The following is a 12,836-nucleotide window of genomic DNA, read 5'->3' on the forward strand; positions in this document are numbered from 1 at the left end:
CAGCCGTCTCGTCCACATCAGAGATGTCAGAGTTGCCACTTTCTACCAGCGTTTCAACTGCAGCTACATTCGATTGGCATCACCTCACTGCTCTCACCTCCACCTCAGCTCCATTCCACTGGATCCCTGAGGCAGAATCAGCATTCCTGAATCTCAAGAGTCGCTTCCCCTCTTCCCAGGCCCTCACTCAACTATATTGTGTTGGTCAGTAGGATGTAGAAGGAGGTTTCGAACACAGCCATTGTGTATTCTGCCCAGTTAGTTTCACCTGTGTCACATTGGCCTTCCCTCCCTACTGTATTTAGTGTGTGCGGTGCCCTATCTCAGTGCCAGTTTGTCTTTCTACCCTGTGCCAATTGTTCCAGCCTTTTTCCGAGTGTCTATTTTTCCTGGTGTATTTGATCTGTGCTTAGTTTTCCTGGACCTCAGCTTTTGTCTTCTCTTTGTTGGGTCCTGTTAGTTATTTCTCCAGTTGTTACGAGGAGACGAGAGATGTACAGTAAAGAAACCAGCAGCACTCAGAATGTCTGTTGATCAGGACAAGATATGTCTCTAAATTTATCTCCATTTAAACCTGTAGTGTGCTTTACTTTCAAATGGGTTTCATTACTTAATCAATATGTCATGTTTAGCTCATGAGAATGGACAGAGGTGTTTTACAAAGCAAGTAAAGGATATGAATTTGTCAGTGCCCGGTGAGGGTTTTTGAAAATGTGCCAAGACTCTTTATCAATATATATGGGGGAAACGGGAATTTAGGACACTGCAGAAATACTGCTCTTTAATTTGGCAGAACACAGCTGTTTTTCTTCCCACACAACCTCAAATGAACCTTAAAGAGAAAGAATGCCATATGTTTTGAGTTGAAGCCTTTCACTGTATAGTCAGTTCACAAGTGGCTGACACTGTTTGAAAGTGCTTTCATTATATCCAAGTCCAAAGCTTTTTACACCGTTTAAAGACTACTTTCACTTTTCATTGGTTTAAAATTAAAAAAATCTTCTTAAGGATTATATGAGATTGCATATGGTGAGCCTTGTCTAGATATCATTCTGTTGAAATTCTTGAAAAACATTTTACTCTAAACATGACCATGGTGAATAAAGGGTAAAAATCCAGGATTTTTGTATGGACAGGAAGGGGCTGGACTTTCAACTATCACATCTGTAACTGTGCCTATAATAAGCAGAGAGACAGTGTTATGTAATGAGAGGAGAGAGATATTACTATTGTCTGCGTGCCTGGACAAAAATTACAGCAGGACGAGAGAGCAGAAACACAGCGAGAAACCAGCAGCCATCAGAATGTCAGTTGATCCAGACAAGGTACAGTGCTGTTTGCATTCTTTTCCAGATCCAGTAGCTTCAGTGTGAAGCTACAGTGTGCTTTATTTTGTATTGGGGTTCATTACTTGCAAAACATGCTTTACCGTCTGCAACTGAGAGTGGACTACATTGTTTGTATTCCTTTACGTACAATCACATTGCTGCAGTTTGATCACTCTCACAAAATGATCATGTGTTTTGTATATTTTGACTTTTCTTTTTGAAAAGACGGATATTCCCCCTCGACCAGAACTGCTTGATTTCCATGGAGTCTCAATGACCCACTATTTCACCGACAACTGGGAGAACGTTCAAAACTTTCAGGCCAGGCCAGATGACATACTTATCGCAACATTCCCCAAAGCTGGTCAGTCCACATAAACAGTCAGTGTAAATGCTTTATTGCTCATAAAAGGTGCGTGTATAGAGGAGAGGGGCTGGGATCATTTTATTTTCCTCTCTCTCTTTTAGGAACCACATGGGTCTCCTACATCCTTGACCTGCTGCATTTTGGCCAGATATCCCCAGAGCGTCAGACATCCATCCCAATATATGAAAGAGTGCCTTTCTTGGAGATGATGTTGCCGTCTGTGTATATAGGTTCAACAGATGATCAAACATAACATATTTCACAAACACTGTAAGAGTCAAAAAACTACTGAAGCACTTGACAGGATGTGATTACTCCATCTCTATCTCTTCATATAGGAGTTGACCTGGCGAACAACCTTCCCACTTCTCCACGACTCATTAAAACTCACCTTCAGGTCCAGCTTGTGCCAAAGTCCTTTTGGGAGCAAAACTGCAAGGTCAGTAGTTTGTGTTTTATTTGTATGAAATCAATGTATGGATCAGAAGCCGTAGAATTTGAGGTATTTCTACCTCCTGTTACAACATAAACAATAAGGTACATCATGTCTCATGTAATGTTATAATTTAAGTATTTTCTTCCTCTGTAGGTAGTCTATGTGGCCCGCAATGCCAAAGACAACATGGTCTCTTATTTTCACTTTGAGCGCATGACCCAGGTTCAGCCAGAGCCTGGAGACTGGAGCAGCTACCTCCAAAGATTTATGAAGGGAAAGAGTACGAAATGCATTAATAATATTATTTTTATTGGAACAGACATGCACAGATTTCTACTGAACACTACTGATGTTTTCATGCATTGTTCTGTTGCTTTAGTGGCGTTTGGACCCTGGTATGACCATGTGAACGGCTGGTGGAAGAAGAAACAGGCTTATTCTAACCTCCATTACATGTTCTATGAAGACATGGTTGAGGTACGTCAGAAGTTTTTGTTCTTTCGATGACTTTGCTAAAGGTCTCCTCCAGCTGTAATAATAGAATGACGATATATGGCCATTGCTCTTCCAGGATACTGGACGGGAAATTGACAAACTCTGCTCCTTTCTCGGTTTGTCTCCTTCAGTGGAGGAGAAGAAACAAATTACAGGTGGAGTGCAGTTTGATAATATGAAAAAGAACGACATGACCAACTATTCTACTATCCCACTTATGGATTTCAAAATTTCTCCTTTCATGAGAAAAGGTAATGTGATTGATTCATAACTAAATGTGTGTGACAAGAAAAATATCAGATCTCCACCTTTGGCTGAAATACCTGACTGATTGTTGGTGGTTCTGCAGGGAAGGTCGGTGACTGGAAGAACCATTTCACTGTGGCCCAGAATGAAGAGTTTGATGAAGACTACAAGAAGAAGATGAAGGATCCTTCACTTCAGTTTCGCACTGTAATCTGAACGGGACTGGACTGACTGTATGTGGAGACTGGTCCATTATATTTACCTCTAATGTGACAGCAGAGGTGTGGAGTGTGTCTTCTTGTGATTTTTATCTGAATCAAGGCTGTGAACTACATATCATGAAGCACAATACAAATCAAATGACGAGTCATGTCTGAAGGTGAACACGTCTGTCATAACAAGAGAATGTATGTGAAAAAAAAAAGTGAATATTTTTCAACATGTAGGCTTAGAGTATCAAGTCCACTGTATTACCCATATATTTGTTTGATAATGTGTAATGAAAGAGCAGCTGTACACCATTTCTACTGATACTGATTGTGAGCAATAAAATGAATCCAAAGGTTTTCATTTTATATTTACAATAAAACAGAAAGCACTCATTTTCTTTGTATTCTTGTTTTCCGTTTTTTGAGACATGATATCAACCACTATGTTTGTGGTGCGTTCAGGGACCACTTGGAAGAATGTTTTAGTCTACAATTTTATGTAACTTTCTATGTGGAAGAAAAGCTTGCTTTTTTGCATTTATGAATAACCTTGCAGAGCAGATCAAACAGTCTTGTGGGCCATCTGTGGCCTCTTACATGGACTTTATATTACTGTGAAAATGCTCTCCATGATTTCAGTCTTCACCTATGTATTTCGTCTGTACGGTGTCACGTGTGAGCAGGGAGAGCCTGGACCCAGATGCAGAGTCGTAACAAAAAGAGTTTATTGTAGAACTCAGAATCACCTTTACAGGGAAAAGGACCGACAAGGAAAAAGAAAACTCAAAAACACCACTGCGGGAAAAGTAGCAACTCAGTAAAAAACACAAAAACATCACAAGGGCGAAAAACTCACTCAGGAGGTAGAATAATTAAGGGTGTCTAGGAGCAAACTCACTAGAGAAGATGCACAGCAAAACCACAATCACTGGAGGCACGAAAGAGAGAGAGACAAGAGATAGCAACAGGTGCAGAACTCGTATGGCAAGAGCATAGAGAATAATCTGGCACAGGAGTCAAACTGGAGCTGGCTTAAGAAGTCGGTTGATTAGCCGATGGAGCGCAGGTGTGTCTAATGAACTCACACCTGGGGAGATCAGACCCGTCTCTCTCTCTTTCGAGCTCCGCCTGCTGACAGAGAGGGAGGAAAGAAAAACACTGTTAGCCCTGGGAGAACAGAGACACCGGAGCTGAATCATGACATGCGGTGTCCTATCTCAGTGGCAGTTTGTCTTTCTACCCTTTGCCAATTATGCCAGCCTTTTTCCTAAGGTCTAGTTTTCCAGGTGCATTTGATCTGTGCTTAGTTTTCATGGACTTTTGTCTTCTTTGTCAGCCTGATCTGCTGACTGACTCCGTGTACCAAACTTTTGCAAGTCAAGACGGTTTTTTGATCAACAATTCATCTCAGTTGTGCAATTGAGTCCTGTTATTTCTCTAGTTGTTACAAGGAGACGAGAAAAGTACAGTGAAGAAGCCAGCAGCACGCTGTTAGGCTTAGCCTTCAAGGTATTTTCTTTAGGGCTCATAGATGCAGACCAGAGACGAGAGGGACTCAAATTAAAGCGATTTATTTTCACAAGAAATGGGAAACAAAAAGCGCACTCAAAAGGAGTGAAGAAAAAATGAAACATATCTCACTCAAACAGAGTGGAAATGAAATAAACTAAGGGAGCTCTGAAGCATGGGTTGAGGCAACGCACAAACGCAGACGAAGCAGGAAGGCACTGAAACAAAACGCACACATTCAGTGGCAGTCCAAGCAAACGAAGTCCAACATTAACAAACAAAAGCACTAGAAGAGGAATGATGGAGGAACGCTCTACTCACACTGGAAATGATCTCGGATGCACGAAGAAACAACAGGTGTCACAGAGAGCCTTCCTTTTATACTCTGCTCTAATCAGGCTGATGCGTGCCAGGTGCCCTGCTGAATAGGTGGAGTCAGCTGAGTGCAGGGACACTCACAGCTAAGACAGACGACGGAACAGACAGACGGCCAGATAACACGAGGGAAGAGGGAAAAGGAAAACACTAGGACAAGACAGGTAACAGGATCATAACACAAGCAGAATGTCTGTTGATCCGGACAAGGTATGTCTCTAAATTTATCTCCATTTAAACCTGCAGTGTGCTTTACTTTCATATGGGTTTCATTACTTAGTAAATATGACATTTTAGTTAATCAGAATGGACAGAGGTATTTTACAAAGCAAGTAAAGGATCTGAATTTGTTGTTGCTTTTCCCTCCTTTAAGATGACTTGAAACTTTTTGAAACAATCTGACAATCTGCCAGACATTATCTGTGCTTTAAAATGTGTAATGCAGCACAATAAATCTTTCTTAAAATAATGTGCAGGTGTCACTCCAAGGTTATGACGTATCCACAGCTCCACAATGCCCTTAGGTCAGTACCTAGTGGGGGTTTTTGAAAATGGGCCAAGACTCTTGCTTTACACATATCCTCCTGAGACCCAGCCTATTCATTTGTGTCATGTGTAGTGGACATTTGGTTTTGGTCTATATCTTTTGACTCATTTGAGCTACCCTACTAAGTCCTGGTGTGCTCAGTAGAGGACATCCTGGCCTTTCCAATGATATCTCATGTGTTTGGGTGGGATGAGGGGAACTCTGTTTTCATGCTCAGACAAAATGGAGACTGCAGCAAAATGCAAATGCCAGGAAAAGAGAAAAGATAAGCCAAATATTAAGATATTGTTTTTTTTTAACTATGGTAATCATATATTTTCTTGTTTATGAACATTTCAGGCATCATAAATTGGAGAACTTTTTGTTAGGAAAAATAATAGCAATGTTATGAATGTTTAATAATGTCAATTTTGTTTAGCAGTTCAACAAAAGATGTCCAGTTTCATTTGAAAAATGGATTGACATTTTTGTTTTCTTGTCAGCCTATTATGAGTTTGTTGTGTTATGGTAAAATCATTCTGTTAGTCCATTACAGTGGACTTGTTGTAAAATCTAAACTAAAAATATTTTTGCAAAATTCTAAATCGTGAGTTCTTGTTTTAGCTCCAAACAGGCAGGAAATCACAAAATAAATAAATAAATTGAAAGATACTTTTTTTCCCCCTTGGTTCTCAGGAGGATACGGAGGGAAAGAGGAATTCAGGACACTACAGGAGTACTGCTCTTTAAGTTGGCTGAACACAGCTGTAGATCTAAGAAGAATGCTGCAACAAACAAGCTTGATGTTCTTCCTGTGTAGTATATCCTCAAGAGCACTGTAAAGGGGAACCAGTGACACATGTTTCAACTTGAACCCGTTCACTGTGTAGACAATTCCAGAGTGGCCGACTCAGTGTCAGCGTACACGTGAAATGTTCAAGTCCAAATCCCCTGAAATCATTTAAAGACTGTTTTCTTTTTTAAAAGTTGGAACTAGCTGGGAGCTGGAACGAGTAAAACCCACTTTCAGGGATTATACTGGAATGTTCATGCTCAGTTAATTTCTTGAAATACACACCAGCATGTCTCTCTAAACATTACCATAGTAAATAAAGGGCAAAAGCTCACAAATTCTGAAAGGACAGGGAGGAGTTGGACTTTAATATCTGATCTGGGACTGAGCCTAAAATAACAAGAGAGATGGTGTTATGCAAGAAGAGGCGAGGGGCAGGAAAGAAGTCTGCATGTTTGGGACAAATTCCAGCAGGAGAAGAGAAGTATCAAATATACAGAGAGAAACGAGCAGCAATCAGAATGTCTGTTGATCTGGACAAGATATGCGTCTAAAGTAATCCCTCATTTAACATGCAGTGTGTAGCATTTAGGGTGATCGACTGGCAGAAATGGAATATTTCTGATTAAGCTTTCCAGTGGTGTACGATCACCTGAAAATAAGAATCGTACCTCTTCACCTGAGACTGAGCCCTTTAGATCGACAGAGGGAGCAGGTCCTCTTCCACAGAGTGGAAGCACCGCCATGTTTCGATAGCAGCCCAGAACGCACTTTTGCATTTTTTGTGTCTTTATCAAGGGTATTCAGTTGGTTGCATTCTGCGACCTCACTGCTAGATGTCACAAAATCCTCCACACTGGATCTTTGAAGCTACAGTGTGCTTTATTTTGTATTGGGGTTCATTACTTGCAAAACTTTGCAACCGTCTGCAACTGAGAGTGGACTACATTGTTTGTATTCCTTTACGTACAGTCAAATTGCTGCAGTTTGATTATTCTCACACGATGAACATGGGTTCTGTATGTTTCAATTTTTTGTTTTTTAGAAGCTGGATTTACGCCGAGCAGAACTGTTTGACTTCCATGGAGTTCCAATGACCCACTTTTTCACAGACACCTGGGAGGACGTTCAAAACTTTCAGGCCAGGCCAGATGACATACTTATTGCAACGTACACCAAAGCTGGTCAGTCCACATAAACAGTCAGTGTAAATGTTTTATTGCGCAAAAAAGATGTGTGCGTGTTTGTGTGCGTGTGTGTGCACGGAGGTGAGGGGTTGCAATCCTTTTACTTTCCTTCTTCTGTGTTTTTCTTTTAGGAACCACATGGATCTCCTACATCCTTGACTTGCTGTACTTTGGTCAAACATCCTCAGAGCGTCAGACGTCTACCCCAATATATGAGAGAGTGCCTTTTTTAGAGAAGACCATCCTGCCTGTTGGATCAGGTTGAAGAGACGATGAAACTTCACAAACATGAATCACCAACATACAAGCATTTCAACTTTATTCTTCATTCACATTCCCATTAGCTTCCACAAAGTGGTGCAAAGATACAAAGATCAGACAAGAAGAGAAGTGACGTCACACATGAAACCTACAGTGGAAATAAGAACAAAATTTTCACCAACAGACCAAAAAATAACAAATAAGATTCCACAAACAGCAAACTTCAGCATACAATGTGATTATTTTCTACCTTTTACTTCAATAAACTTTACCTGCTATTGTATCTGAAAGGTTCATTTGCCTTTTATTAGTATTCCGTTTCTAACAAGGCACTGCATTTACCACACTGAAACAGTAAAAACTACTGAAGCACTTGACAGGATGTGATTACTCCATCTCTCTCTCTTCATATAGGAGTTGACCAGGCAAACAACCTTCCCACTTCTCCACGACTCATTAAAACACATCTTCCGGTTCAGCTTGTGCCAAAGTCCTTTTGGGAGCAAAACTGCAGGGTCAGTAGTTTGTGTGTTATTTATACGAAATCAATGTATGATCACAAGATGCTGAAATAGAGGACAAAGTAACTTTAGCAGCATTAAAGTCTCATGTTTCATTTAAATGCTGAATGATGACAAAGAGAAGCAGTAGAATTTGAGGTTTTTCTACCTCCAGTTACAACACAAACACTCAGATGTGTGAAAGAATATCATGTCTCCTGTGATGTGATTCTCAGGTAATTTAAGTGTTTTCTTCCTCTGTAGGTAGTCTACGTGGCCCGCAATGCCAAAGACAACGTGGTCTCTTATTTTCACTTTGATCGCATGACCATGACCCAGCCAGAGCCTGGAGACTGGAGCAGCTACCTCCAAAGATTCATGAAGGGAAAGAGTACGAAATACATTAATGATTGTTATGACTAGTAGTCTAGAGTTTTTTTGATTGGACCCAAAAAAGGCTGAAACAAACAGCACTGGAACAAAAGGAGCGGTTGACAAATTTATTACAATCCACAAAACTACAAATACAACCAAAACAATCCCAAAGTATAAACCAAACACAAATTCAGCCCTAAACTAAACTATCGACTACACCATGGCGAGCGGGCAGGAAAACAGACAAACCCTAAGGATAAACTAACTAAGGTAGGAAACACTAAGGGAACTGTGCAAGAAAACCAAAAGCTACAAAGAAAACAAAAACCTGCACAAGGCAACCAGAACAAGAACAAGAGATCTAAGGATGCTAGGAAGACAAGAAATGGCTGGAAAGTCAGGAAAGAACCGTAGACAATCTGGCAGCGAGGCAAAGCCGCCATGCTGCATAAGTGCAGGTGTAAATTAGTGGGATGCCCACAGCACCACCAGGCCACACCTCCACTGCTGACACAGGACAAAAATAACAAAACAAAACAAAAAAAGTGAGCACAAAGCAGCAAACAACCACACCACAATAATCAACTCATAACAATAATATTGTTTTTATTGAAACAGACATGCACAGATTTCTACTGAACACTACTGATATGTTTTCATGTGTTGTTCTGTTGCTTTAGTGGTGTTTGGATCCTGGTATGACCATGTGAACGGCTGGTGGAAGAAGAAACAGGCTTATTCTAACCTCCATTACATGTTCTATGAAGACATGGTTGAGGTACGTCAGAAGTTTTTGTTCTTTCGATGACTTTGCTAAAGGTCTCCTCCAGCTGTAATAAAACAATGACGATATATGACCATTGCTCTTCCAGGATACTGGACGGGAAATTGACAAACTCTGCTCCTTTCTTGGTTTGTCTCCTTCAGTGGAGGAGAAGAAACAAATTACAGATGGAGTGCAGTTTGATAATATGAAAAAGAACGACATGGTCAACTATTCTACATCCACAGCTATGAATTTCAAAATTTCTCCTTTCATGAGAAAAGGTAATGTGATTGATTCATAACTAAATGTGTGTGACAAGAAAAATATCAGATCTCCACCTTTAACTAAAATGCCTGACTGATTGTCTGTGGTTCTGCAGGGAAGGTCGGTGACTGGAAGAACCATTTCACTGTGGCCCAGAATGAAGAGTTTGATGAAGACTACAAGAAGAAGATGAAGGATCCTTCACTTCAGTTTCGCACTGTAATCTGAACAGGACTGGACTGACTGTGTATATGTGGAGACTGGTCCATTATATTTACCTCCAATGTGACAGCAGAGGTGTGGAGTGTGTCTTCTTGTGATTTTTATCTGAATCAAGGCTGTGAACTACATATCATGAAGCACAATACAAATCAAATGACAAGTCATGTCTGAAAGTGAACGTCTGCCATAACAAGAGAATGTATGTGAAGAAAATATTTGACAATGAGCATTTCATTAACCTAAAATCCTTCAATACACATAGGCTTAGAGTATTATGTCCACTGTAATACTCAAATATTTGTTTGTTAATGTGTAATGAAAGAGCAGCTGTACACCATTTCTACTGATACTATTAAATGAGACCAAGAGATTAGTGTGATCAACAAAATGAATCCAAAGGTTTTCATAGCCATATTTTATATTTTCAATTAAACAATAAGAATTCACTCATATTCATTGTATTCTTGTCTTCCGTGTTTAAGACATTTAAAAACAAATTGATCAGAAAATAGGTAAAAAGTATGAATGGTACATAAAAATATTTTTATACTTTATGAAATCCTTCTCACCACCACTGAGGGGAGGCTGGTCATGGACACAGTCCCCTCCGAAAGTATTGGAATGGCAAGGCGAATTTCTTTGTTTTTGTTGTTCACTAAAGACATTTGTGTTTAAGATCAAAAGATGAGTATGAGACAAGAGTTCAGAATTTCAGCTTTTATTTTCTGGAATTTACATCTAGATGCGTTAAAGAACTCAAGACATACCACCCTTTGTTTGAACCCAACCATTTTTCAAATGAGTAAAACTATTGGAACATGTGACTGACAGGTGTTTCTTGTTGCCCAGGTGTTGCCTTTTAGGTTGATTCATCAAACATTAAATAGCTCTGCATGACCAGTCCAAGTTTTTAGTCTTGGTTTAAACCTATAAAAAGTCCATTTCTTGTTAAAGAGGGTAAACCAACATGAAGACCAGAGAGCTGTCTATTGGAGAAAAGGAAGCCATTTTTAGAAAATTGAAAAGAACCATTGGACAAGCATTAGGCAAAGCAACCACAACAATTTGGAATGTCCTGAAAAAGAAAGAAACCACTGGTGTACTGAGCAACAGACATCAAACAGGTTGGCCAAGGAAAACAACTGCAGTTGATGACAGAAAAATTGTGAGAGCTGTGAAGAAAACACCAAAAACATCAGTAAGTGACATCACCAACAACCTCCAGAGTTCAGGGGTGAAGGTATCCCAATCCACTGTTGGAAGAAGACTCCATGAGAATAAATATAGAGGCCACACCACAAGATGCAAACCACTCATCAGCAGTAAGAATCGGAAGGCCAGATTGGAATTTGCCAAGAAGTACAGAGATGAGCCAAAAAACTTCTGGAACACAATCTTATGGACTGATGAGACCAAGATTAATCTCTACCGAAATGATGGGAAGGCCAAAGGGTGGAGAAAGAAAGCAACTGCTCTTGACCCGAAGCATACAAGCTCATCTGTGAAGCATGGAGGAGGTAATGTCATGGCTAGGGTGTGCATGGCTGCTTCTGGAACAGGCTGATTAATATTTATTGATGATGTAACTGATAATGGTAGCAGCAGAATGAATTCCGAAGTGTACAGAAACATTTTGTCTGCCAATTTACAGAGAAATGCATCCAACCTAATCGGGAGGAGGTTTATCATGCAGCAGGACAATGACCCAAAGCAAACTGCAAACAAAACAAAGGACTACAGGGGCAAAAAGTGGAAAGTTTTAGACTGGCCAAGTCAGTCAGCTGACCTTAACCCAAGTGAACATGTATTTCACCTCCTAAAGAGAAGACTGAAGGGAGAAACCCCCCGAAACAAACAAGAACTGAAAGAAGCTGTGGTAAAAGCCTGGAATAGCATCACAAATGAAGAATGCAACCATTTGGTGATGTCGATGGGTCGCAGGCTTGAGGCAGTTATTGCAAGCAAGGGTTATGCTAACAAATATTAATGTTTTTGTTCCTTTACTTTTGCTCATCTAAAAATGCTGTGGTCTAATACAAACGGTGATGTATCCTGAGTTGTTTAATACACCTATATGTAAATACCATCAAATAAAAGCTGAAAGTCTGAACTCTTGTCTCATATTCATCTCTTGACCTTAAACGCAAATGTCTTTAGTGAACTACAGAAACAAAGAAATTGGCCTTGCCGTTCAAATTCCTTTGGAGGGGACTGTATATGGGGGGACTTAAGTCTACAATTTTCCTCTCCTCCACCAATGTAGACCTCCGCTCTGCCGGCCATCTCGTCCACATCAGAGATGTCAGAGATGCCACTTTCTACCATCGTTTCAACTGCAGCTACATTCGATTGGCATCACCTCACTGCTCTCACCTCCACCTCAGCTCCATTCCACTGGACCCCTGAGGCAGAATCAGCATTCCTGAATCTCAAGAGTCGCTTCCCCTCTTCCCAGGCCCTCACTCAACCACATTGTTTTTGTCAGTAGGATGTAGAAGGTGGTTTCGAACACAGCCATTGTGTATTCCGCCCAATTAGTTTCACCTGTGTCACATTGGTCTTCCCTCCCTACTGTATTTAGTGTGTGCGGTGTCCTATCTCAGTGCCAGTTTGTCTTTCTACCCTGTGCCAATTGTTCCAGCCTTTTTCCGAGTGTCTGTTGTTCATGGTGTATTTGATCTGTGCTTAGTTTTCCTGGACCTCAGCTTTTGTCTTCTCTTTGTTGGGTCCTGTTAGTTATTTCTCCAGTTGTTACGAGGAGACGAGAGATGTACAGTAAAGAAACCAGCAGCACTCAGAATGTCTGTTGATCAGGACAAGATACGTCTCTAAATTTATCTCCATTTAAACCTGCAGTGTGCTTTACTTTCAAATGGGTTTCATTACTTAATAAACATGTCATGTTTAGCTCATGAGAATGGACAGAGGTGTTTTACAAAGCAAGTAAAGGATATAAATATGTCAGTGCCCGGTGAGG

General features: G+C 40.4%; 2 protein-coding genes across 3 annotated transcripts; both read left to right on the forward strand.

The window, feature by feature from the left end:
- The first annotated feature begins 1,106 nt into the window (after positions 1-1,106).
- LOC143327269 (cytosolic sulfotransferase 3-like) lies at positions 1,107-3,474 on the forward strand. The gene is made up of 8 exons (XM_076741531.1): positions 1,107-1,325; positions 1,554-1,692; positions 1,797-1,925; positions 2,034-2,134; positions 2,285-2,411; positions 2,511-2,608; positions 2,703-2,877; positions 2,976-3,474. Exons 1-8 carry the CDS (start codon positions 1,305-1,307, stop codon positions 3,086-3,088), a joined length of 903 nt encoding a protein of 300 aa, XP_076597646.1. The 5' UTR covers positions 1,107-1,304; the 3' UTR covers positions 3,089-3,474.
- Positions 3,475-5,084: 1,610 nt separating this feature from the next.
- Positions 5,085-10,307, forward strand: LOC143327273 (cytosolic sulfotransferase 3-like). Of its 2 annotated transcripts, none has more exons than XM_076741536.1 (8): positions 5,085-5,175; positions 7,330-7,468; positions 7,603-7,731; positions 8,147-8,247; positions 8,497-8,623; positions 9,288-9,385; positions 9,480-9,654; positions 9,753-10,307. In XM_076741536.1, the coding sequence occupies exons 1-8, from the start codon at positions 5,155-5,157 to the stop codon at positions 9,863-9,865; spliced, it is 903 nt and encodes a 300-aa protein (XP_076597651.1). In that variant the 5' UTR covers positions 5,085-5,154; the 3' UTR covers positions 9,866-10,307. The 2 variants fall into 2 exon arrangements, with proteins under 2 accessions (XP_076597651.1, XP_076597652.1); XM_076741537.1 differs by having other exon boundaries at positions 7,333-7,468.
- Positions 10,308-12,836: the final 2,529 nt, after the last annotated feature.

Source organism: Chaetodon auriga, chromosome 10 (genome assembly GCF_051107435.1).
Source record: "Chaetodon auriga isolate fChaAug3 chromosome 10, fChaAug3.hap1, whole genome shotgun sequence".
NCBI lineage: Eukaryota > Metazoa > Chordata > Actinopteri > Chaetodontiformes > Chaetodontidae > Chaetodon > Chaetodon auriga.

What these genes read in the sequence shown, in the direction of transcription:
- LOC143327269 (XM_076741531.1), top strand. Translation starts at nt 1,305, where the DNA reads ATGTCAGTTGATCCAGACAAG. An exon ending in TTTGGGAGCAAAACTGCAAG is followed by an intron (nt 2,135 to 2,284) that starts GTCAGTAGTTTG and finishes CTTCCTCTGTAG; the next exon opens with GTAGTCTATGTGGCCCGCAA. An exon ending in TCTATGAAGACATGGTTGAG is followed by an intron (nt 2,609 to 2,702) that starts GTACGTCAGAAG and finishes TTGCTCTTCCAG; the next exon opens with GATACTGGACGGGAAATTGA.
- LOC143327273 (XM_076741536.1), top strand. Translation starts at nt 5,155, where the DNA reads ATGTCTGTTGATCCGGACAAG. An exon ending in TGTCTGTTGATCCGGACAAG is followed by an intron (nt 5,176 to 7,329) that starts GTATGTCTCTAA and finishes TTTGTTTTTTAG; the next exon opens with AAGCTGGATTTACGCCGAGC. An exon ending in TCTATGAAGACATGGTTGAG is followed by an intron (nt 9,386 to 9,479) that starts GTACGTCAGAAG and finishes TTGCTCTTCCAG; the next exon opens with GATACTGGACGGGAAATTGA.